At 41.4% G+C, this 25,765-nt stretch overlaps 2 protein-coding genes across 11 annotated transcripts in view; one reads left to right on the forward strand and one right to left on the reverse strand.

Moving 5' to 3' along the window:
• Nucleotides 1–21,572, reverse strand: part of plce1 (phospholipase C, epsilon 1) — a 91,247-nt gene extending 69,675 nt beyond the window's left edge. For 3 of the 9 annotated variants that reach the window (XM_080873961.1, XM_080873957.1, XM_080873966.1), the window contains exons 1-3: nucleotides 1,957–2,105; nucleotides 644–1,298; nucleotides 78–494 (exon numbers count right to left, since the gene is read on the reverse strand). In XM_080873961.1, coding sequence (XP_080730087.1) covers nucleotides 78–494; nucleotides 644–1,298; nucleotides 1,957–1,961 — 1,077 coding nt within the window. In that variant the 5' untranslated portion in view covers nucleotides 1,962–2,105. The other 6 variants (XM_080873960.1, XM_080873967.1, XM_080873965.1 and 3 more) reach the window with 4 other exon arrangements.
• Nucleotides 9,661–16,757, forward strand: LOC308391344 (uncharacterized protein). Of its 2 annotated transcripts, XR_013970589.1 has the most exons (3): nucleotides 9,661–9,842; nucleotides 10,146–16,323; nucleotides 16,627–16,757. XR_013970589.1 is itself a non-coding variant. In XM_080873969.1 (2 exons), exon 2 carries the CDS (start codon nucleotides 10,322–10,324, stop codon nucleotides 16,112–16,114), a length of 5,793 nt encoding a protein of 1,930 aa, XP_080730095.1. In that variant the 5' UTR covers nucleotides 9,661–9,842; nucleotides 10,146–10,321; the 3' UTR covers nucleotides 16,115–16,751. The 2 variants fall into 2 exon arrangements, 1 of the variants encoding a protein (XP_080730095.1); XM_080873969.1 differs by having other exon boundaries at nucleotides 10,146–16,751.
• Nucleotides 21,573–25,765: the final 4,193 nt, after the last annotated feature.

A 25,765-nucleotide genomic window follows, 5' to 3' on the forward strand; every position in this document is an offset into this window, starting at 1 on the left:
CAGTTGAGATTACTTCTAAAAAACACTGATTAATTAATTGATTAAAAATGATGATGTTAATCAATTTAAACACATGCCTTCTGATTATTCTTGCAGAACCGCCTCACCAGGACAGTTGAGCGCTCTTTACGATTCCGAATAAAATCATTATCCACATTATCCGAATGTGCTTCTACTTCTCCCTCATCACTGCTGTGATCCTGGCTGCAGTCCCTCGTCTCTTCTGTAGGTAACCTTTCATTGTGAACAGGGGTCGACAACATGGTTTCAAGAGAAGACCTTCGAAGGAAAAGTTTCTCCAAAGAGCATTTGTTAACCCGGGGCCTTCGGTTGAGCCTCTCTAAACTTGAGTACCCATCTTTCAGGCAGTGCAGATGGATGTGGCCGTTTTGGTGACGCTTGCGGTGGACGGGAAGAGGAGAACTAGATGGAGATGATGTCAAAGAGCTCGGTTCGCTTGAGGAACTGCCCTGGGATGAGAGGTAGGGCGATGTCTAGAAGCATATAACAAGAGAACAAAACACAGCAGTGTCTTGAGTGAGCTATTACATGGAGTAAAGCTTTACATTTATGGGACAGTGAGGGTTGCTTTGCTTATCTTAAAAATGCTATAAAACAGGGTTAGCACCATTTGCTTAATTACCTTGTGGAAAGCCAGCATAGACACAGGGAGGCTGCCGCGGCGGATGTGTCTGTATTTGGGGCCAGAGGGCCTGCAGCTGAGGCAAGGACTGTGAACAGGGCTGGAGCCAAGGCTTGGACTGGACCTAGAGCTGTGGCAACAGTAGGTGTTCGCATTGGTATAAGGGCTAGAATGGGTACAGGAGTAGTGGGTGCTGCCAGTTCTGTTAGTGCCTGCATCCACGCTGTCTCCAGTGGTATCCAGCTGGCTCAGAGATTCCTCTGAACCTTTCCTAAGTACTGGAATCATTTCTTCAAGTTTCTTGCCAGTGGAGAGCTCTGGATAAGGTTTCTCTTTAGTGCTTATGACTTCTGAGCTGTAATCGGGGCACTCATATTTTTTGTCCAAAACAGCGCCTTCCCCACGGTCACACGATGGCTTCCTACACAAGGGGAGAGAAGGGCCGCTCGACTGTTTTGATTGACACATTTGGTCAGCGTCTCGCCACACTTCCTGCCCATTATTTGCATGTTTGGCTCCTCTGCTGGGTCTGCTCCCAGCGGACAGAGGCGAAGCAGACTTTGCCAGTACCGCGGGCCCAGCCTGTGTCTGGGTTCCTTCAGTGGCCATCACGTCTGCCTGCGGTGTCCTGCTTTGTCCTTTTGTCTCCCTGCGGCTTGGAAAAGAAGAAACACTTTACTGATGATGACAGAATGTAGAAGAAATGCTGAAGCTGGTTTCTGGTTCGGTTTGGTTTTAAGTTTTTTTTTTCTGAAAGTGGTTACACCTCTGTTAGAGCTGTAAGGATAAGTGGATTTGACGGACAACTATTCGGATGGTTTACAATTCCTGTTTTTCCTGTATCTTTGCATTTTGCACTCTTCACAGATCAAAACAATCAAAACAAGACATCTACAGGAATTATTACAACCACTACTGCTCACAAATTCCTGAAATCCTATAGAGAAAATCTGCAATAGAAGTCAAACAAATTCCTGTAAAACCTCTAAGATTCTTTGGAACCTTCCAATGTAATTCGTGATTCAGTAAGTCACGAAGTAACCGAAAGAGCAGAAAGAGGAAATGAAATTTGCTGGGGTCATAAAATAATTCACGTCATAAATTATTTGAAGTTATGGCTTTTTCATGTTTACCAACTCAGCTGCTTTAGATAAACAGTATTACCAAGCCCAGATCAAGACAGATAGCTTGTGCTTTAGCCACAATAACCCGCTTGTTTACATAATATTTATGTTGCATCAATTATGTCGTCATTAATCTTTAATCACAAAGATCAATTCTATTTTAAAGCATGCGTTGCATTAAGCCCACACCTCATTTTTATGCTCCACCATAGGCACAGGCCTTTGCTGTAGGAAATGATAGCTTCAGCTTCTGCTGACCTCTTGAGTGACTAAGACGCCACATCAGTGCTGAGCGTGCTCTGTGTATGAGTGTTGTGGAAACAGAAGCTTGTACAGCTGTACAAACCAGCAGATAGAGAAGCCAGCAGATAGGTGACCCTGGAGGACTCAGGAATTTCCTTGATAATACGGTCGCCGCCACAGCTTACAAGGCCACGTGTGTCCCTGTGGGTGCGGGGTCTGTCTCAACCTGGACGCGTATCTGCGACATAACTAACCACTCTTTAGGCCCTGGGATTGAGAAACAATGAGAACACAGACACATAAAAAAAGGAGTTAATATTGTCAACTTTTATGCCATTAAAACACATTCAGATAAGACAAGTTTGGACAGCTAGCAAGGTTAAAACAAATAGAAGCAAAGGATAAGGAGTCAAACCAAAACTGAAAAACATATCATCAGCAAATCCAAGTTAAGGCAGTTTTTAGAGTTTTCTTCTGTGTCTCTTTTCTTCATCACATCAGCTTTAAGAACTAAATTAGTAAAGTAAATGACTACAACCCTAAATCTGAAAAAGTTCTGATGTAGTCTCTCTCTAAATTTCGACAACAGAACAGTTTTAAACTTCGCTTCAGTCCTTTTTAAATGAGCTTTGTCCCAGAGAACCAGTGGCTTCTGGGTATCGTGCTCACATGTGGCTTCCTCTCTGCGGGACCGAGCTTTAACCTGCATTTGTTGTTGGCATGGTGAACTGTGCTCCCAGGCAATAGTTTCTTGAAAGTGTTCCTGAAACCATGCAGTGATTTCCACGAGACAATCATGCCTGTTTTTACTGCAGTGCCACCGGAGGGCCTGAAGATCGCAGGCATCCAATACCGATTTTCACCCTTGCTCCTTGCGCACAGAGATTTCTCCAGTTTGTACGATTATATCATGCACTGCACTTGATGAGATGTTCAAAGTCTTCACAATTTTATATTAAAGAACGTTATTCTGAAACTGTGATGAACTTCTGCTCATCTTTACTTCTGAAACTGTGCCTCTCTAACACACCCATCATTTTATATCCAATTATGTTAACAATCTGTTGCCAATTAACCGAATTAGTTGTAAAATGTTCCCCCAGCTGTTTCTTCTTAGTACCACTTACTATTCCAGCCTTCTGTTGCTCCCATCCCAACTTTTTTGAGACATGCTGATCCCATCAAACACAAAATAATAATAAATTTATAAGATCTGATAAATTTTCAGTGTTCTATTGTGAATTTGAAAAAAAGGTTTTGCGAAATATACAAATTGTTGCATTACGGTTTTGCATGGATTTCTAACTTTGTTGAAACTCTGGTTGTACAAACAGCATGAACTGTGGGAAGACTCATTTTACACTCATCAACCCAGCTGAAGCAATGGCAATAAAACAGTTTATCTTCATCTCTTAAGGTATAGCACTTGTGCAATGTGCTCATGCACATAGTTGTGTTCATGAACAATTCATTTTATGGCTAGCAATAATCACAAAACATTGTTCAATAAATCAGGACTCTTGGATCTCTCTAAAGTGACATAAAGAAAAATTCATTTCACGTTTTTTTGCTAGCACAGTTGCAATAAAGTGAGAACATTTATGAACCATGTTACTATGAAATATATCCTTAACAGATATAGTCAACCACAACATGTACACATACTAATTGTGTGGTGTATGGTATCGTCATGGTGGCCAGCAATGAATAAATCCAAAAACTAGCGTCCAAAGCCTCACAATTAGAGTGACCACAGCCCTTTATTCCCTGCCAAAATGTGTGGGCCTCAGCAGGAATGTGGGACCGACACAGAGAGGGTGGACCAGCAAGACATTTAGAGTGTGAGTTTGCGGGAGAGAAAAAGGACTACTGATACAAACACATATCAAGGTGAATGTGTTTCGTGTCTTTTCAAAGCTCCATGCTACTTTCAATCAAACAGAACTTTGGCTAAAGGGATGAAAAAGGACAAGTGCTCCATTCATAAGCTGCAGTGATATCTAACCACCATACCACAACTGCTGCTTTGCAGCTTAACAGTTGCTTTTTTGATCGGACTGATTTGATAACTGAATACAGGAAATCTTATAACCTTTAAAGAAGCCACAGTTACAGAAGGCACTGCTTGATTTTTCCTCGCTTTACTCAATACCAAACAGATTTCACACAAACGAAACAGACAGTGCACCAATGACACGGCATTACTCTTATCAGTGCTGCAGAGAACAGTTTAAAAGAATAAAAACTAGCTACCAGGATATGCCAAGACGCAGGATTCCCTAAATACAATTTTAAAATAAGTAGACTTTACAGTTTACATTTAGAGACAGATTTACTCAACAGGTAAAAATACCGTGTGAGCACAATCCTCAAATAGTGCTTAGAGGTGTGGTTAGTTTTTACAGATCATTTACAAAAGTTATTCTGTTTTCTAAACATGGGTACGGTCTGTTCATTTCAATATCAAGTGCAAAAATTAAGAAAAATTAATTTTTCCCTATAAACTATTCGAGCAATTTGCAGTAAAACACATAGTGCCCACATGCAATCTTGTCATTGTGCTCTCTTTGTAAATATCGACAGAACTTAAATATAAAAAAGACTTTTTTTAAAAATATTTTAACACTATAATATAGCAGCTTCTGAAAAGACAAACATGCTTTATATAATATAATAATTTAATGAATCCTAGCAAATAATGTTAATATTGTGCTTATTAATCGAAACTCCAACACATGGACACAAACTGCCTGGAGCAGTCTTTGACATTTGCTCTACTGACATGACGATGAGATGAGACAAATTTTCACCTCACTTGTGTAATATTTTCCAGAAAAGCCTCAGCTACTGTATGTTTAGGCTAAGAAAATCCAATTCAACCCCCAGGAGCTGATATTACTATCACTAGCAGCAAGTTGTCATGGTACTAGATACGATTATTTTTATTACTTTGACAAAGATCGTTATGGCAGTCTGCGCCAATGAGAATCTCTCGAACCTATATGCGTCACAGTTAACCAACTGGTTTAACCAGACACATCAAAAGTTTATAAAATGTGCAACATTAGTCACCTGCCAGAGTAGTTCCCGCTACAGTATCTGTTGTAACGTGGTCACTCCTGCTAGATATGAACTCAAATGAAATGTTTCACATTGCATTTTCTAAATAATGACTACAAAAAGTGTTAATTATAACACAATATTACTAAATATTCCTGCAAACCTGTGTGTGCCTGCCTCTATTCACAACTGCTCTAAATCCCTAATCAAGTTTTGCCTGTATGATGTGTAGAGCACCTGCTATTGAACTTGGGTGTGGTTTAACAAACTCTACAGCAAGTCATGACAATGACAGTAATCAAAACAACACAAAAAAAATGAAAAATGGAAGAGCGGAGAAATTAAATATGCAGAAGACATCTTCAAAAATATAGAAAGCACTAGTATCATAAATAGAAACCACGTGTTCATCATCTGCTGCTTAATGTAAGTGTATGAACAAACTGTCTTATATCTAAACTGTGACACATGTTAGGGCATGAACCTGTCCAAATATGTGTCATGAGGGCAGTGCTGGGATAACACTTCGATTACTCAAGGCAAAAACCTGCACGCTGTAGCTTTAAATCCTGAGCCATGTGCATGATAGACAGCTGTTGTTGCCATCAAATCACTCTGAAATTAGCAACAGGATAGCATTTCCACACAGCGGTTGCTTAAAATGGATCTGTGTGCAAACAAAGTGAGATTTGGCATTCAACTCATGACTTATACAACAACTAAATTGTTCCTATGCGTTCAAGAAAGGTGAGATTTACAGACTAGAAATGGCTGTTAAACAGACAAAATCTCCGCAGAAAGTGAGGGTAAAAAAACAACCGTGCACTCAAACACACACATAAACACGCACTGTTTAAAGTAGCTCTCGTTATCAACTGAACTGTGACCCTGGCTGGGAGAGTAAATGGCTCATCCAGCCTAAATCTCAGCCTAGAGCTAAAAGCGCAGACACACCCGCGCTGGAAATCAGGTCACATACTGTGACAAGTGCACTGACCAAGAAAGCACTCAATCACTTCTACTTCACTTGTTATTAAAATATTTTCCAGCAATCCTCATACCAAGCTTCTCATTTAACTTAAAAAAAGAAGAAAAAAGCTAAGATTACAGCATTTGATTGGAATTATAATGAGGCAATACTTACATTTAAAGTTAGATACGTGGCTCTGGGTGCTTTCTGCGTTCTAATTCTCCCGATTTACCAGGTGATTCAGGATTCCCGCTTGCTGTCTATCGGAAAGAGAGAGAGACAGAGACCAGATCAATGCAAGAGAGCAAGTGTGTGAGTGTTAAACAGAGCGAGAGTGTGACAACAAATGACATGAGGGATGGCCTTTAAACACCAAGTTCAGCAGCCAATCAAAAATGTTTTCTTGAGTCTGAGCATGGTTCCCAGAAGTTTTGCTTTCACATCCAAGTGAATGACACAATGTAAAAGCTGGCAGCGGCACAGAGTTTCCTCATTGTGAAATATTTGTGAATGGCTTCTTCTGTCAAGAGGTGTGCACTATATGTCAGTGTTTTGTTTTGGGGTTTTTTTTTTCTTTTTTTTGGGGGGGGGGGGGATAAATGATGATCACTTCTTATCTCTAAAGTGAAACTACTTCTATGCCTACAGTATATTCGTTAGGACATTAATCTTTGTAGAATAAAAAACAAAGTGGGCCTGTTTCTCAACCTAAAGTCACATCCTGAAGTTTTCTTAGTGCCATAAGGCTCCCAGAAACCAATACCGAATATTTACAGTTTTAGACATGATGACAAACAATAAAGTAAAAAGTTCAACAATTGAATGAACTCTTGCAGTTATTGAAAGCTCGCATTTGTTAACACGACCCAAGGAAAACTTGTGAACATCAACCACAACAGTGCAAAGGCTGAAGGTTTCTTTCTATATACAACTCTATCCAATAGGATTCATTATTTCCCATGCTGCAATAAAGTGCAACACATGGTGATGAAAGCAAAAGGGTATGATCTCAGCACCTCTGAAAGTCCTGAAAAAAAAAAAAAACTGGTCTAATCACAGTCAGATGGTTGACAAAGAGCTGAGTATGTGTTTTTATGTGCGTTGGCTGTTCCCTCGTTTATCTCAACAGTCTGGCTTACAAAGCGGAGCGCATGAAATATCGAGTAATTGTCAAAAATACAGCCACGGATAGCTTTTGCTTATCAATCAACTTAAAATTAAAAATTTAGTCAAGAGAAAAAAAATTTTTTAAGTAGACTCTGGCACAGAGTTTAACAGTTGCACACGATTTGTAGATATTTAGCAGCTGGATTTTCCCAACCCAGTCTTCCACAACAGCTTTTCGGAATTTAGCCTCTTCTTCTGTGTCTTTGTAGAATCCCAAACAGACTCGTTTCATGTTGAGATCAGCGCTCTGTTTTGGCCATGACATCCATCACAGGACTCCTTCCTCTTGCTGTCACTAAAATGGTTCTGTAGATCTTAACATTACTAGATATATCAAAAAAATAGTATGTCTCTAGTCCACATTATTCTGTAAACTTATCTGGAACATTGATACATAGTACTAAAGTTTTTTTTTTCCACGTGGTACAAAATTGAGACCCATTTACTTTAAAAAATGAAGTTAAAAAATTTATATCAAATTATTGTATTACCATTTTAAAGGCACTTCTCATATCAACCAGTCAAAGGAGACCTATTATTCTTCTCCTTACTTTCTGGCATATCCATTCATCTATCCATATATATGAGTATGAAATTCTTTGAAAGTTTTAGGTTGTTCTCCTTTCTAAACATGGCCTTGTGCGACGTCAGTTTGAGTGAAAATCTTAAATATGACAGACAAGTTTGTCTGCCAACCAGCTGGTCAAACCTTCTGCCTGCAAAGCAAATCCAATCAGAACAAATGCTGGCCATAGGAGTGCGTGACCTTGAAGGTAGCTAAAGCAGCTTATTTCGGGCACTAGATGAGGGGCTACAACTTAAGCACATAAGGATTATTTTGAACTGCAAGTTATACAAAGCTACTTTCATACTCGGAACATATGTGTTGAAGACAGAAGCAGTTAAACAGGTTTGGTATTATTAAATGAAATGTGAAATACATTTCCTTGAGATCTAAAGTTACAGTCGATTAATGGCCAGATAAATTATTTAGAAAAAAGCCAATGGCCTGATATTGGATTCAGAGTTAGAAATATAATGACAATTGGACAGATTTTAGATTGAAGAAGTATGAATCATGTGTCACTATATACTGCTATGTTAGCTTAATGCCATAATTGAAATTTGACATTTCAAAGTAAGCAACTTTCTTAACTGAAGACATTCCACCTATCAAAATTGTGGATTTGAACACTAATGCTCCTTTTGTGTAACAACTCTTTGTTTCATACATATTAAACAAAAGGAGCTGCAATTTAGCTAAATGAGTTTGTCTCAGGAGGTAGAACAGCCTCTGAATCTCTGGCCTCAATCACTCTATGTGAATCCCCTCAAGAGGGGGCTTGAGTGTTGCATAAAAGCCTTTTTTTTTTTTTTTTTTTGTAATTTTCATTCAGGAGGGATTATTTCACAACTCATCCACACGATGACTCACAGCCCAGGATGTGATTAGATTCACCCTTAAATGGAGCACAGGAATGCAAATGCCAATCAGTGAGGTAGAAAGTCACAGAGTGGGTAGTGGTTTACAAAAAAAAAAAGAAGAAAAAAAGCTCTTTACACTTGATTACTACTATACGATTACTTTTTAAACAAACTTTAATATTGCTTAGTAATTGGGAAAAGGACAATCAGAGAAAATGGAACTGAAGAAGTTTGAACATAAAACGAGATCTACATTCAAACAGACCTGAAATGCCACTTATCCTCCTGAGCCTCTAAAATACTCTGCTAAATACTGCCCAGGGAGGTTTAACATTGGATCTTTAGCATTCCAACAGCACAAAGAGTAGACCAAGGAGAGAAGGAATCCCCTCCTCTGTTGTGCAGGGCGGGGGGTGGTCGCAGAAAAAAAGAAAAAGGATGTCACAAGAGTACAAAAGGATGATGCATCACCCAACTGTACACAGTAAAAATCCAGGTTTCAAGCAGATTATTTCTTTAGTCACAAATACCTCGCTGATGCCAAGAGAACTGTAAAGAAAAAGAACAAGAAACACAAGGTTGAGGTGCCATAATGGGAAAGTTAAAAAGAGTCTTCTGGAAACCAACAGAATCATGAAATCACTTACTTTTGAAGAACTCAGGACATACTTTAGACTATATAAGTTCAAGCAAATGTTTAATAATGATGTGGAGCTGTGCTGGAAATTCAAACTGTGCTATACAGCCAAGTGCAAGATCCAGTAACAGAAACTCCTCCTGCAGTTTGCACTCTTTGGGACAAAGAACACCCCTCCTTCTCTCTAACATGGGGCTGGAGAAGAAAAGATGCATCATATGACTACAGCGAATACAATAGAATCACATTCCTTAAAGGTTTTCACAGTTGAAAAATGAAAGAAGAAAAGAAGGTTGGAGTTGGTGGGAAGATTTAAAAATAATATGCATTTCACAATGTAACAGAAACCACATCTGACAAATAAAGAATGAATGTTTCTATTTACAACATGTGTGTGCTGCCACTGCTGGGTGCAGTAGCTCCACCACCCCACTAGGGGGAGGAAGCGGGTTTGTGTACTCAAGTTTCTCTAGTAAATATAGGAAAAGTTCATGGAGTCTGGCCAAGTTGATACCAGCACACAAAATATTAGCTCTGAAGTTGGCTGTACTGGAGCATGAGAAATATATGCTTGTAAGTACGATTATATTCTGTGTTCATGTTAAGCATGTGATGTAAAATGGGTTGTTGACTCTCATATTTGAAGCCGGCATGTTAGCTGCATTGCCGATGCTAATTGTGTTAGCATGTCAATAGGAAATTCCATTGTGTGTTAGCATCAAGCTAGCGGGATTTGGAGTTAACATGTTTTCATTTATTTTTCTTGGTTATACCAGCTATAGTTCAAGTTGCTAAGTCTTCAGTCTGTACTTTGTAATATGAGAAATATATTATGTTCCAGATGTATGTTTTAATATGCTTTTCTTATGTTTGTAGTTTTACAGTGCCTTCATTAGGGAGACAAATAAACCCTGCAATGAGAACTGGAAGCCTTTGCCTCTCCTTTTGAAGAACTGTTTATCTATCTGCCAAACTGGGCATCAACGTACAGGGAGGGCAGAATAGTAAAAAAGCATCATTCTCATCAGCCAGATAGTTCTCTAAAAGAAAGGATGGATGAGACGCTGGAAACAAGGTCAAAAGTGTCCAGTTCTTTACGTTCCAGCCAGCTTACATCATCATCTACTGCTGCCGCCAGAGCACGAGCAAAAGCAGAAGCTGCCCGTGCTCAGCTCTCCTTTGCTAAGCAGGAAGCCAGCATCCTAAAACAACAGGCCGAGCAGCTTAAAAAGAAAGCAGATCTGGATGCAGAGCTACACGTACTCAAATCGCAGAAGGCAGCTGCAGCAGCCCTAGCTGAGGCTCAAGCTTGGGAAGCATCTGCGCAAGAGAGTGAGCACCCACAACAGCCCCAGCTGGACGGCATGCAGCAAATCAGCCCATTAGAACGAGTCCAAGAGTATGTGCAGCAACAGTCAGAACTCGGCGACGATCTGCAGACTCCACAAGTTAATCATCCAGAACTCCTATCTTCTCTGGTGCCACAGCCAGCCACAGCCATCGATGCAACACCAAAAGCTCACAAGGAACCAAGTATCCATCAGCCCAGTAGGAGCAACAACCAAGAATTCACACCTTTGCCAGTCTTCCGTGCTTTGAGCCCAAAGAGAGAATCTTGCAACTGGAGCTATGGAGGCGAGCCAGCAAACTATGATCGATATCACCATCCTCAGTCTAAGGTATGGACACCCACACCTGTAAGGAGTAGTCATGCTGACACGTCTGATCTAACGAGATACCTGATACGGAAAGAGATGATCAGCTCAGGCCTGCTGAGGTTTGATGATCGACCAGAAAATTACTGGGCTTGGAAGGCTTCCTTTCTAAGTTCAATTCAAGATCTGGGTGTAACACCTCAAGAAGAGCTAGACCTGCTATCCAAATGGCTCGGGCCACAATCAGCAGCACAAGCCAAGCGAGTCAGGGCTGCGTACATAAACAATCCCACTGCAGGTCTTCAGATGGTGTGGCAGAGACTCGAAGAGTGTTTTGGCGCACCAGAAGTCATTGAACATGCACTTTTAAAGAAAATCCAGGATTTACCGAAGCTGACGAACAGAGACAACCAGCGTTTGAGAGAGTTGGGGGATCTTCTGCTAGAACTTCATGCTGCAAAGACAAGCGGTCATCTCCCAGGCCTTTCACACCTCGATACAGCCCACGGGGTGAATCCGATTCTGGAAAAACTCCCATACAACCTTCAGGAGAAGTGGGTTGCAGCTGCCTCGAGGTTCAAGAGAGAGAATGCAGTGTCTTATCCTCCATTTTCCTTTTTTGTGAAACTTGTGAACGAAGAAGCTAAAATTCGTAATGACCCGAGTTTTTCGTGTGTAACCGGTGCCAACGTCAACAAGCCTAGAATCGAGACAATGACACAACAGAAGTATCGTTCACATGTCTCTGCTAAGAGGACGGAGATAGCAAGTAATCTGGCAGCCAGCCCAAACGTTCCTACAGGCAAGAACAACTTGGACCCCGATAAACAGTGTCCATTACACTGCAAGCCTCACCCTCTCGGAAAATGCCGTCTTTTCAAAAGTAAGACCCTGGAAGAAAGAAAGGCATACTTAAAGGACAAGAACATTTGTTTCAAGTGTTGTTCTTCTGTGCAGCACATGGCCAAAGATTGTCCTAAATCAGTGCAGTGCACAGATTGTGGTAGTGAAAGACATATCACCGCACTACACCCCAATCCTCGTCCTCAAAATGCAGAGAGCCTGGTGGCTAGTGAAGGGTATGGCGGGGAAGAAAGAGAAGGAGAAGCAAGTGTGGCTGACGTGACATCAAAAAGCACAGAAGTATGCGGAGACTCAGTTGGTTCAAGGTCATGCTCTAAGATATGTTTGGTCAGAGTGTATCCTGCTGGACAACCAGAGAAAGCTGTCAAGATGTATGCTGTTCTAGACGAACAAAGCAATCGCTCCTTGGCTAAAACATACTTTTTTGACATCTTCAACATTGAAGGACAGCTTGAGCCGTATACACTGAAAACATGCTCAGGTGTTGTGGAGATAGCAGGGAGACGAGCCCGTGACTTCATTTTGGAGTCCCTTGATGGCACCACACAGCTTCCCCTGCCTACTCTTATTGAGTGTGATATGATACCTGATGATAGGACGGAAATCCCATCCCCAGAAGTCACTCATTTCTACCCACATCTGAAGGCAATCAAGGGAAAAATCCCAGAAATTGATCCAGAAGCTGACATCCTCCTTCTCCTTGGCAGAGACATTCTGCGTGTGCACAAAGTCAGAGAACAACATAATGGTCTCCATAATGAACCATATGCTCAACGACTCGACCTTGGTTGGGTGATCGTAGGGGAAGTGTGTCTGGGAGAAGTGCATAAGACATCCAACATCTGTGTATACAAGACCAACATTCTACCAAATGGACGAGCTTCACTCTTGAGTGCATGTCCAAACAATATGCTAGTCAAAGAAAAGCTTGGTTGTCACACCTCGAACCTAAGTCTTCAAAGCTCTGCACAACACTTGAAAAGTAAGGAAAGTGAGTTTGCCAGTCAGGTGTTTCAAAGGACACAACATGATGACGTCCCGGCAATGTCAATCGATGACGAGAGTTTCTTGAAGACATTAGATGAACAAGTCTATAAAGACAGTTACAATACTTGGGTTTCCCCATTACCCTTTCGGTCACCACGAAACCACCTTCCCAATAACAGACCTCAAGCTTTAAAGCGTCTTGCATCTCTTCGGAGAACTCTGGAGAAAAAACCACAAATGAGGAAACACTTCATCGATTTCATGCAAAGAATGTTTGTTGAAAAGCAAGCAGAGCCGGCCCCTCCATTAAAAGAAGGTGAGGAAAGGTGGTATCTACCAATATTTGGGGTTTACCACCCACAAAAACCTGACCAGATAAGGGTAGTGTTCGATTCAAGTGCCAAACATGAAGGGGTTTCCCTCAATGATGTGCTCCTGAGTGGACCCGACTTGAACAACACTCTCCTTGGGGTTCTGATCCGCTTCCGCAGAGAACCTATAGCAGTTACAGCGGATGTGCAGCAGATGTTCTACTGCTTCAAGGTGTGCGAGGAACATCGCAACTTTCTGAGGTTCTTATGGTATGAAAACAATGATCTCCAGAAAGCAGTGAAAGAGTTTCGAATGACAGTACATGTATTTGGCAACAGTCCATCACCAGCAGTTGCCATTTACTGCCTCAGACGAGCTGCTAAGCAAGCAGATGACTCCACTACCAGTGCAAGGGAGTTCATCACACGCAATTTTTATGTGGATGATGGACTTGCATCTTTTCCTAATGAAGCAGAAGCCACTGGTGTCCTGCGCACTGCCCAAGCGATGCTAGCTAAATCAAACATTAAGCTACACAAGATTGCATCGAACAGCAGCAGTGTTATGCAAGCATTCCCACCAGAAGACTTGGCCAAGGATTTGAAAGATCTAGACTTAGGAGTGGAGTCACTACCTCTTCAGAGGAGTCTAGGTCTAATTTGGAATCTGGAAACAGACAACTTCACCTTCTGTGTGTCGAAGGAGGAGAAACCCTTGACAAAAAGAGGGATTTTGTCTGCAGTGAACAGTTTATTTGACCCTTTGGGATTTGTAGTGCCAGTCACAGTGGGAGGAAGACATTTAGTGAGAAACCTCTCCATTGAACAGTATGACTGGGACACACCATTGCCAGCTTCAAAACAAGAACACTGGAAACTCTGGAAAGACTCTATGAAAGACTTAGATCAGCTCCAGATCCCAAGACTATATGTTCCAGTGTCTTTGTCTACACAGACTCAGCACAGAGAGTTGTGCGTGTTTTCAGATGCATCAGTCATGGCTATAGCTGCTGTGGCTTACTTGAAAACAATTTCTGCAACAGGAGATATCCACGTGGGATTTGTTATGGCAAAGGCAAAGCTGGCCCCACACCCAGCGCACACCGTGCCCCGTCTTGAGCTTTGTGCTGCGGTTTTGGCAACTGAAATGGCAGTCTTCATCCAAGATGAAATGGATATTGACATTCATTCTGTGAAGTACTATACTGACAGCAAGATAGTACTGGGCTACATATATAACACCTCACGCAGGTTTTATGTCTATGTGTCAAACAGGATAGCACAGATCAGAAAGTCGTCTCGTCCAGATCAGTGGCATTACATCACCACTGAAGAAAACCCAGCAGACCATGGAACTCGGCCAACAACTGCTGCAGCTCTCAAAGGCACCAATTGGTTCACTGGACCATCATTTCTATTGGGCCCTTCAAAACGACTCCTTCCCCAGAGTGATGACTTTGAGCTGATACATCCGGAGGTGGATCCAGAAGTTCGCTCTGAAGTAACGACCTTCAGCTCAATGGTTAAAGAAAGCTCGCTTGGAGCTCAAAGGTTTCTTACATTTTCCACTTGGAGAGCTTTGACTCGTGCAGTCTCCACACTAATCAAAAAGGCAAGGAGTGTTGCAGATACACATGGTGGCAACACTGGGGATGAAGAAGAACAAGCAGTAAAAGTGATCATTAAAACTGCACAACAAGATGCCTTTGCAAGGGTGTTGCAGTGTCTAGCCAAAGGGGACCGAATCCCAAAACAAAGTCCACTGCGAAAGCTGACACCATTTCTGGACAAAGATGGGCTATTAAGAGTTGGCGGCCGTATGTCCTCAGCCGTTATGTCTTTTGATGATAAACATCCTCTGGTCATTCCCAAGACGCACATTGCTACATTATTGGTCAGAAGATATCACGAACAGGCTGCGCACCAAGGACGCCATTTCACGGAGGGAGCTATTAGGTTGGCAGGACTTTGGCTGATTGGGGGGAAAAGGCTTGTATCTAGTGTGATACACAAATGTGTAACTTGCAAAAGGCTGAGAGGTAAAATGGAGGACCAGAAGATGTCAGACTTACCATCTGAAAGACTTTCACCAGATCCATCATTTACTCATGTAGGGTTGGATGTTTTTGGACCTTGGATGGTGACTGCCCGAAGAACAAGAGGAGGGCATGCGGAAAGTAAACGATGGGCAGTAATGTTCACTTGTTTGACTACCAGAGCTGTGCACATTGAGGTTATAGAGACTATGACCACTACAAGCTTCATCAATGGGCTCAGACGTTTCATTGCCATAAGAGGGCCGATCAAAACAATCAGATCAGACCGGGGAACAAATTTCACTGGAGCCTGTAAAGAACTCAGACTTGACACATCAGATTCTGAGGTGAGGAATTACCTTAAAAGCAACAAGTGTACTTGGATATTCAATCCTCCCCACTCTTCCCACATGGGTGGGGTGTGGGAGAGGATGATTGGTATCGCTCGGCGAATCTTAGATGCTCTTCTTCTGAGGCTGAATCCATCGTACCTCACACATGAGACACTTGTCACCCTGATGGCAGAGGTTACCGCCATTATAAATTCAAGACCATTGGTCTCAGTGTCTTCTGACCCAGAAGCACCGGCAGTTCTCACCCCATCAATGTTGTTGACACAGAAACGAGATACGTTGACTGCTCCCTCTGGGGATTTTGATGTTAATGATCTGTCCAACAAACACTGGAAAAGGGTCCAAGCACTTGCTGATGCATTTTGGAAGAGGTGGAAAACGGAGTATCTGACCACGCTTCAAACACAGAGAAAGTGGACAACAGAGAAGCCAAACCTTCAAGTGGGAGATGTTGTACTGATGAAGGATTCGCAAGTAAAAAGGACTGAGTGGCCTGTTGGACTTGTGATTAAAGCCTTTCCTAGCCAAGATCATAGAGTACGTAAGGTGGAAGTGAAGGTAGTCAAGAATGGCACTCCTAAAGTGTATTTGCGGCCAGTGTCGGAGGTTGTTTTACTACTACATCCAGGGAATGGGTAGTGGTATAATTCATTATACCAGGCGGGGAGTGTGCTGCCACTGCTGGGTGCAGTAGCTCCACCACCCCACTAGGGGGAGGAAGCGGGTTTGTGTACTCAAGTTTCTCTAGTAAATATAGGAAAAGTTCATGGAGTCTGGCCAAGTTGATACCAGCACACAAAATATTAGCTCTGAAGTTGGCTGTACTGGAGCATGAGAAATATATGCTTGTAAGTACGATTATATTCTGTGTTCATGTTAAGCATGTGATGTAAAATGGGTTGTTGACTCTCATATTTGAAGCCGGCATGTTAGCTGCATTGCCGATGCTAATTGTGTTAGCATGTCAATAGGAAATTCCATTGTGTGTTAGCATCAAGCTAGCGGGATTTGGAGTTAACATGTTTTCATTTATTTTTCTTGGTTATACCAGCTATAGTTCAAGTTGCTAAGTCTTCAGTCTGTACTTTGTAATATGAGAAATATATTATGTTCCAGATGTATGTTTTAATATGCTTTTCTTATGTTTGTAGTTTTACAGTGCCTTCATTAGGGAGACAAATAAACCCTGCAATGAGAACTGGAAGCCTTTGCCTCTCCTTTTGAAGAACTGTTTATCTATCTGCCAAACTGGGCATCAACGTACAGGGAGGGCAGAATAATGTGCAAGGCATCTTTATTTGTGGGTCGGTTTTTTTGTTGTTGTGGGGGTTTTCTTTGCATTTTGGGCAGAGAAGTACTGATCTGGCTCAAGAAATAGGCATTCATCCATAAGATGACGTGGTTCCGGTTCCACCCCGAAAAAGGTTGTGTTACAACCATGCTAATGCCCGAAGGTAATCAAAAGAAAAATCTTCTGTAGTGCTTCTGCTGCTAAAACATTACGATATTACACAATTTTATCTTTAAAAAATGTAAAGAAATGGAACTGACCTATACCAGGCAGGCAGAAATTTGAAATTGATTTCCACTTGGCCTGTAAATAACAATACACTGCAGTTTATCCATAACCAGAATAACAGGATACGATCTCCCTTCATTACAGTAATTCAAGGCGTGTATCAACAATCATTCAAATCAACTACTGTTAAACATTTGGGACCTAAAATGAATCACAGTCCAGATTCTGATGGGTGTTTATATAACAAGAGCGCAGGTTATGGTTACGATGACTTTAATGAGCGAAAGTGGAAAGGTTTCGGATTCATCCGAAGAGGAAACCTACGTACACCGAATCCGTCATGAACAATCAAAGCTAAAGAAGGGAATTTCTTTGATTCTTTAAGATTGGACTAAAACCCATCCACCAGATCAGCTTATAAACAAGCAGACAAGTGCTTGAGAAACAGGAATATGAATTGGATTATGGATTAAAGTGTGAACCTTCCCGTCATTAAAATATATTGCTGTCAAATTGACCTAGATAGTGCCCAAAGAGCGGAACAGAAATTCAAGTCTGTAGTCTTTTGCAGGTTAATTTTAATTTTACAGTGACTCCGTCTGTCAGTAAGCAAGTGGCTGGTTTCACTGAGAACAGAACAGACTTTTCATGCAAAGGATCTGGAGAACATATGGCTTTGATTAGAGGGCAGGGCAGAGAGAGACGCCAGTGGAAACTGCAGAAAGAGAAAGAGGTGCTGTGTGAGTGCATGTGTGTGCATATATCTGGTTGTGTGTCCAACGGTTAGCGGGCTGCTTCCAAGAGTGTTGTCACGGTGGATGAGCCTACGCACACTAGTGTAGATGTGGCGTGAGCGTGTGCTCGTAAACAATGGCACAATAAAAGATGACTCAGAAGTGGGATTGCTTTGTAAATATGTGTGTGTTTTTGCGCGCGTGTATCAGCAGCAACACAAAGAGCGCTGTGGTGGCATGACAAATGTACCACCGTGGCCATACAGCGCTTTGCATATGCTACAAAACTTTCACTATAGCCTTGTGTTCTCTGTACAACAACATCAACGTGCTTCTGACTTAAAATCAAATGAACTTCATCTGTGAAGTCTCCTCCCTGTAATCTGCTTTTTTTTCTCCAAAGCACATAAATATTTTGGGAAAAGGCCAATAACTGTGTGAGAAAACATATGCTTTAGCTACAGCACCAGTCAGGATCTCTGTAAAGTATTTATTCTGTGCAGATAATTAGTTAATTCCCAGTTGTTGTCAAGACAAGCCCAAATCAAGGTAAGTTCAAACCTGACAATCTGAGTTAATGGAAAACTGGTTTAACACTCAGACCTGTTGCATAGGATCTGGACTGGTTGTATTGGTTTCACTAGACAAGACCGAACAAATGACATAAGCTTAGTGACACATCGAATAAAGCAGCGTTTACAAATCTTCAGCCCCATGGTTGAGCTCAACATTTTGAGGACTGTGAGCCTCATCATCCAGTGGCCCAGCCCTACTGGCACACAGCAAGCATTAATAGTCCGGTATGGCATTTGTGAGTTTGGCGTAGTGACACATGGAGCTGGAGTTTCTCCACCAAGAGCAGATATCTGAATCAGACATTGGTCTCATTCTGATTCAAATAGTGAGATCAGACATGGGTTATATGGGACAGATCGATTTTATTCCAATCTGTGTTTAACATGCAAGTGGTGCACTGGTTTGGAGGTGTTTCACGTCTGCTATGCCAGCACCTTTTGTCTGTATTAGAGGTGGAACGATCGACCGGCCAGGGACCGGAGTCGGCTGTTTTCCAATGTTCTTGGCCCGGACCGGTCGACCAGCTGGTCAGCCTCACGTATACCCCATTACAAGCTGGTCTATTTCATGCAGCATACACATGCTTTATACACTGGCCCCAGCTGTTTGTGCGTATTTCACTGAAATAACTCTGCATGGTGATGGTTTGTAGAGGCAAGAGAGTGATTTCCCAGCAAAAGACAAGCAAGGAAAGTGTTTGTAAGTAACCCAATGTGCAGCATAAGTCATAGACATTCATATACACTTTATCAGTACTGGACTGGACCCCTTTTTTGGCTTCAGAATTGACTTAATTCTTCATAGCACAGATTCAGGATGGTGCAGGAAACATTCCTGCAAGATTGTGGTCCATATTGACATGATAACGTCACCCATTTGCTGCAGAATTGTTAGTTCGGCATCTGTGATGACAAGCTCTCGTTCCACAATATCACAAAGGTGCTCTTTTGGACTGAGATCTGGTGACAGTGAAGGCCATTTCAGTACAGTGAACTCACTGTCTTCTCCAAGAAACCAGTTTGAGATGATTTGAGCTTTCAAGTCATGTAATGTGTTATCCTGGTGGAAGCAGCCATTAGAAGGGATGGACATGAACAGCAAAAATATTCAGGTAGGCTGCAGAGTTTAAATGTGGCAAAAACACATCCCCGCACTTCTACACCACCCCCGGTAGTCTGAACTGTTGATACAAGGTAGGATGGATTGATACGTTCATGTCATGTACACCAAATTCTGGCCTTACCATCTGAATGTAGCAGCAGAAATCAAAACTAATCACACCCGGCAACGTTTTCCCAATCATCCATTGTCCAGTTTCGATGAGCCTGTGTGATTTCTTGTACTTAGCTGACAGGAGTAGCATCTGGTGTTGTCTTCCGCTTCTGTAGCCCATCTGCCTCAATGTTTAGCATGTTGAGCAATCAGTGACGTTTTTCTGCATACTTTGGCTGTAAGGAGGGGTTATTTGAGTTACTGCTGCCTCCCTGTCAGGTCAAGGCAGTCTGGTCATTCCATTCTCCTTTGACCTCTGACATCAACAAGGAATTTTTGCTCAGAGAATTGCCACTCCATGGATGTTTTCTCTTTTTTAGACCATTCTCTGTAAATCCTAGAGATGGTTGTGCGGAGAAATCCCAGTAGATCCCCTTTTTATAAAATACTCAGATCAATAACCATCATTCTCATGATTCATTATACTTTCAGCAGGTTGCCTTGACAATGTTTACAGGCCTAATTGCACAGAGTCTCTGCTATGTGATTGACTGATAAGTAATTTGCACTAAGGGGCAGTTGAACAGGTGCACATACTAATGATGATATGTTGAAAAACAAAAACTGGTCCAGTGGTCCTTCCTCACATGTAGCAATCCAGAGTAAATAGTTTGCCTCAGACACCGCACCACATGCTTTAGGTGAAGGAGCAACCTGGAATGCAAGCATGCATGGACACACCAGACACATCTGCAGGATCAAACAGACTTTGCACTTAGGAAAGTAGAAGGTTAAAGACCAGCTAATATCAGGTCTGACTGAGTCAGGCAAGGATCTCTGTACTTTACTTCCTCTGTACATGCCTGAGTTTATGGATGGGAGGATGCACAAGTAAACACCAGTTTTTTAAAAACAAGTCCAACCAGACCATTCTTGTCTCTCTCAGATTTCTATCTCAAGACACCATGTTCCCCAACTCCAGTCATGTGCCATGATGTGATGACGAAACACACAAACTGGGTGGAACTTAAATAAATATACAAAAACAAACCATATTAATGTGGGAAGAGGAAAAAGTTGTATTTGTAAAATAAACCATCCCCTCTTTACGAACGCTGTGACGTTCAGTTCTGTCAATATCCATCTCGTTCAATTTCATGGTGATTTTTTTTCCTCTGGCCAGAAAAAGATCTACTTACTAGCTCAAAAACACCACACACTACTGATGTAGAAGTATGTATCTCACTATATGCTTGCATTTCTCACTGTGGCATGTTGTGTGCACTATTATCCTTATATATCCTTGCATATTTATTTATTTTCAAATGTATGTGTGTCCTTCCTGTTTCTCGTTCATTTGAATGCGGAACAGATTCACCTGAAGCAGCATCACATGCAACTGAGGTTGAGGTCGCTTTTGCCTAGGGGTGTCTGGGGGTGGGGGTGTAAACAGTGACCTCACCTGTCATACTCAAAAATAACACACGTGAGAGGACACACACCTCAAGTAAAAGATCAATAATAATAATAATAATAATAATAATAATAATAATACATTAAAAAACACAAAGCTAACTTTAGATATAAATAAGTTATCCATACAAAACACTGCAGATTAAAGCACACGTGCTGCTTCTACTCGTTAGAAGCCAGTAGAAGCCCATTTTTAACACAGAAAGGTGAAACAATGTCAGCCTACATTCATTTCTAGCACTCGGTTCAAACAATGCAACAAGTTTTATTAACGGGCTTATTTGGGTACATGCTGAACTCCTGGCCATCAGTTTGGGAACCACGGATGCTACGAGCCAACTTTACAAACAAGCCGCGCGCCCTCAACCAAAACACTCACCATAGGTTACCTAAACTCAACGTGAGTTGACTGTTTGAGGACACCGTGACACAAACTTACTTACCAGCCGTGTCAGATCCACTCAGCATCCACCTAAACGCCGCACGAAGACATGTACGGCGCACTTTGTGCAAAGTTTTCGGTGACCGACTCGCTTCACAACTCTCGCCGATACAGTTGATGGAGCAGCTCGTGCTGCGGTGGGAAAAACCGCTTTCTGCTGTGCTGCATTCAGTGGCCCTCGGAATACTGCACTCCAAATGCATGCGCAACACTAAGACAGGGATATCAAACTCATTTTACATAGTGGGCTAAATACAGCCCACTTTGATGCTAAGTGGGCTGGATGTTAAGTGGAAGTCTCTCATTGTAAAAAAGTTTAATTACACATTTAATCCTTAGATATCTTAATATAATAAAACGTGTAATTTCAACAGGACATCTCTACTTGATAAACAAAAGCTGCTGTAGAAAATTAAAGACATCTGGCAGTATGACTCTTTGTGTTTAAGTTGTAAGAAATACTCGTGTAAAACTATATAAAACTTATTTAGTTATTGAGTTATAAAATAGAAAGTATTTGTTAATTCACTAAAATATAACAACATACATTTCTATTGTAAGTGGAAAAAAGAGGAACTTTACTGTCATTTCTTTTTCTTTCTTCTTCTTCTTCTTTTTTTTTTTTTTACCAAATTACTTTGGTGTAGCATGGGTTTATCTTTGTCTGTAAAGATAAAACTATAAAACTTTTCAAACTATAGTTCAAAGTCCAAAATTTATGTCTTCCTTCACGTTTGCTAAAGCTGTCCAGTTGGACAAGATTGGAGTATTTGCATAGCCAATTCTGGCACCCACACCTTATGTTTGACACCCCTGATTATAGAAAGTATATCAAAAGAACATCCTGGGCTTTCTAGTGGTACCACATTCATGGGGGTTTAACTTACAGACAAGACGGAAATTTGTTTTTAAAATGCTTTTATGGGAACGAATTAGGTTAAGTAATAACATTTTTGTAGCTACTATGATTCTATTGCTACAAACCAAATTGATTCCTCAATTTGAGATTATGAATGTCAATTTAGCAGGATTTGAGAAATGCACAGTAAATTTAACCCTTTCAAAGCAAAACTTTTATTCATTGTTCTTTGTGGTGGACAGCAGGACATACTGCCTCTCATCAAGAGATGAGATGGCGGATGGCCAGTCAAGAGTGGGAAAGTGAAAGCTCAGACAAGAACCAGCTTTTAAGTAGCGTGAGCAGGAGTAAAAGTGATGGTACCTATCATCCATTGTGGATACAAAGCAATGTGTAACCTAGGGCTCTAAAGTTTTATAGCATTACAGTGTGTAGAAGGTGAAATAAAAGCCTTTCAAACTGAATTCGCACACATATACAAACACACTTGTATAAATGTAGAGTACATAATCAGCTAAAAGTCTGACTTCTCAAACAATTTGCTCTGCTCATGAATTTATTTTATTTATTTACTTTGCTAAAAGTGCAAATCCACCTCCCCTTTCTTTTGTCAATTCAGTTTCAAACAGACTGAAACCAAGGCGACCTGATTACCAGATTTATCAAAATATGCCAGAAAACACAAACCAGAGGGAGGTGCTCGTCGCTGAAGGCAGCCTCAAAGCTAAAAACGTTCTTTAGCATATCTGTGCCCATGGCATGACTCGGATACCCTAGCATCAAGCTATACTGGGTCCTAGTTATAGCCATTTCAATAAATCAGGACAGATTCTTCAAGATCAGGCAGTCCATCAATGAAACAAATGATCTTGATGTCTCTGATAAGGGTAAAAGAATAAAGCCCTCTGGAAGGCGATCTGCCTCAATCTGCCGGGATCATGGAGGGCCTGTGGAGATGAGCAGATGATTCCCTTCACAGGCTGGCGTCATGTTCTGAAGTTTGTGCCAGATCCCCCAACTTAGCCTACACAATACTTATCCTTAATGAACTCCAGGTGTTGTTGTTTTGCGCCAGCTTGTGCTCCTCAAAAGCCAGTATGTCCTCCTGACCTTTCACTTTCCTGCTCTACTGTCTGGCCCACCTTGACTTTATCTCCTGATAAGTGTGACTAAGTCAGTCCTTTCTCACTGACTCAGCCCTCTGTCATCAATGTTAATGGATCTAACAGCCTAATTATGGTGACCATTTGGTGTGCAGGGAGCAGTTGAATCAAAAAGCTCGCCTACGACAAGTTATTTGTTAAAATCATCTTTAGGTATTCAGATGTGTTTCCTTCATTTAACTGTTTCTTTCAAACACAATACTTAAATTAGCTATGAAATGAGATGGCAAATCTAAACATGTTAGTCTAGTTAATATAAGTACACTGGGTTGGGTCAACCACGCTTTTGCCTTCAGATCTGCCCAGATGATTTGTGGCCCAGATTCAGGATGATGCTGGAAACATTCCTCTGAGATGTTGGTCCATATTGACATCTTTACATCACACAGTTGCTGCTTATTTGTCAGCTGCACATCCATGTCATGAATCTCCCATTGCATCACATACCAAAGGTGCTCTACTGGATTAAGATCTGGTGGCGGTTAGTTGAGTACAGTAAACTCACTGCAGCCTTTGAGAAGGCAGGGCATAAAAGGATGCACATTATTAGCAACAACTCTCAGGTATATTGTGACATTTCAATGATGCTCATTTGACAAAGTCTGCATGTCTAAATGCACTGATCCATGTTATTGGGTGATTACATAGGCATGTTAACAGCAGCTGAAACACTATACCCAAAAAAGTGGCCAGTGAGTCGTTTGTTAGTACTCTGTGTGACTCAATAAAATTGCAAAACAATGAGTGCCACTGTTTGGCTCGTATCTCAGTTAGAGTTGGCAGTATGTTATCTTAGGCGGGACCAAGATCCGATAAAAATCCTGCCAAAGTAAAGGTCCAAAGCCAAAAATTCACTTATCTCATTCTTTTTATAATTATTATTATTATTATTATCATTTCACCTCTTTTTCATCCATTCCTTATCTGCTCAAGAATTTGCTCTACTAAAAGTTTACTTTACTAAAAGTGCTAAAGTTTGAGAGCTGCATCCGTGCTGTATTTCTTCCTTGCTGGTGGGGAAAGTGGATGGGAAGGCATGTACTTTAATTAAGCTATTATAGTATGTAGTGTTCTCTGGCCTACTCTGCTCCTACAATAAGATCTTTAAATAGATAATTAGGGGGTTGTTTGGGGGGGGGGGGGGGGGGGGGGGGTGTTTAAGACTTTTGCACAGAATAATTTATAATCCCTGTTTTATATAGTGAATATGTTCTATATAGGATCAGCACACTCAAACTGGGTGGATATTTGTTACTGTAAAAGATGGCAGAGCAGTCCTTGACTAGAAAGAGAGAGCATATTTCTCCCATACTGGCTTCTCTTTGTTGGCTCCCTGTTAAATCCAGAACTGAATTTAAAATCCTTCTTCTCACATACAAGGTCTTCAATAATCAGGCCCATCTTATCTTAAAGACCACATAGAGCACTTCATTCTCAGACTGCAGGCTTACTTGTTGTTCTAGAGTATTTAAAAGTAGAATGGGAGGCAGAGCCTATAGCTTTCAGGACATTCTTCTGTGAAATCAACTCCCAGTTTGGATTTGCGAGACAGAGACCCACTCTTCTTTCAAGAACTTGCATTTTTTTGATAAAGCATATAGTTGGGGCACTGAATGCTCTTTTAATAATGCTGTAATAGACCTGGGCTGCTGGGGGCTTCCCAAGATGCACTTTACCTTTTCCCCCCCACTGAATATGTGTTAATAGACCTCTCAGCAGTTAATCTTTAGTTATTATTAATCTCTGGATCTGTTCCACAACATGTTTGTCCATTACCCCTGACCAGGTTGTGGCAGATGACCTCGCCCCTCCCAGGTTCTGCTGGAAGTTTCTTCCTGTTAAAAGGTAGTTTTTCCTTCTCACTGTCGCCAAGTGAATGCTCATAGGAGCTCTTCTGATTGCTGGGGTTTTCTCTATAATAATTTAGGATCTTTATCTCAAACTATAAAGCACCGTGAGGTGAGATAAAATTCAGTTGAAATGGCAATGCAGGTAAATGCTGCATATGCGTTTGCCTGCTCTCGTCATGACTGTTTTTTTTTAACACATCAAGCCAAACCGCAGTATTTCCCGTAACTGCAATATGGCCAATAGCACCTGAAGGCAGCATTGCTTTCCCTCATTTAGCCAACTGAGCCGTAGACAGGAGGACAATAACACTTCTCCTCTGTAGCAGGCCTACTGTGTGTGTGTGTGTGTGTGTCACTCTATTGGAATGTCTGGCAGCAGTTCCTTACCGTAGCCAGTCATTCACTTATTTATGCCGCATGTCCTATACATTGTTGCTACTAGCCCAGAATGATTCACTCCAG

This window comes from Rhamphochromis sp. 'chilingali' (assembly GCF_963969265.1).
Source record: "Rhamphochromis sp. 'chilingali' genome assembly, chromosome: 22".
NCBI classification, from domain to species: domain Eukaryota; kingdom Metazoa; phylum Chordata; class Actinopteri; order Cichliformes; family Cichlidae; genus Rhamphochromis; species Rhamphochromis sp. 'chilingali'.

Bases quoted from the DNA above. Each gene is read 5' to 3' on its own strand.
- LOC308391344 (XM_080873969.1), top strand. From the start codon at position 10,322: ATGGATGAGACGCTGGAAACAAGGTCAAAAGTGTCCAGTTCTTTACGT.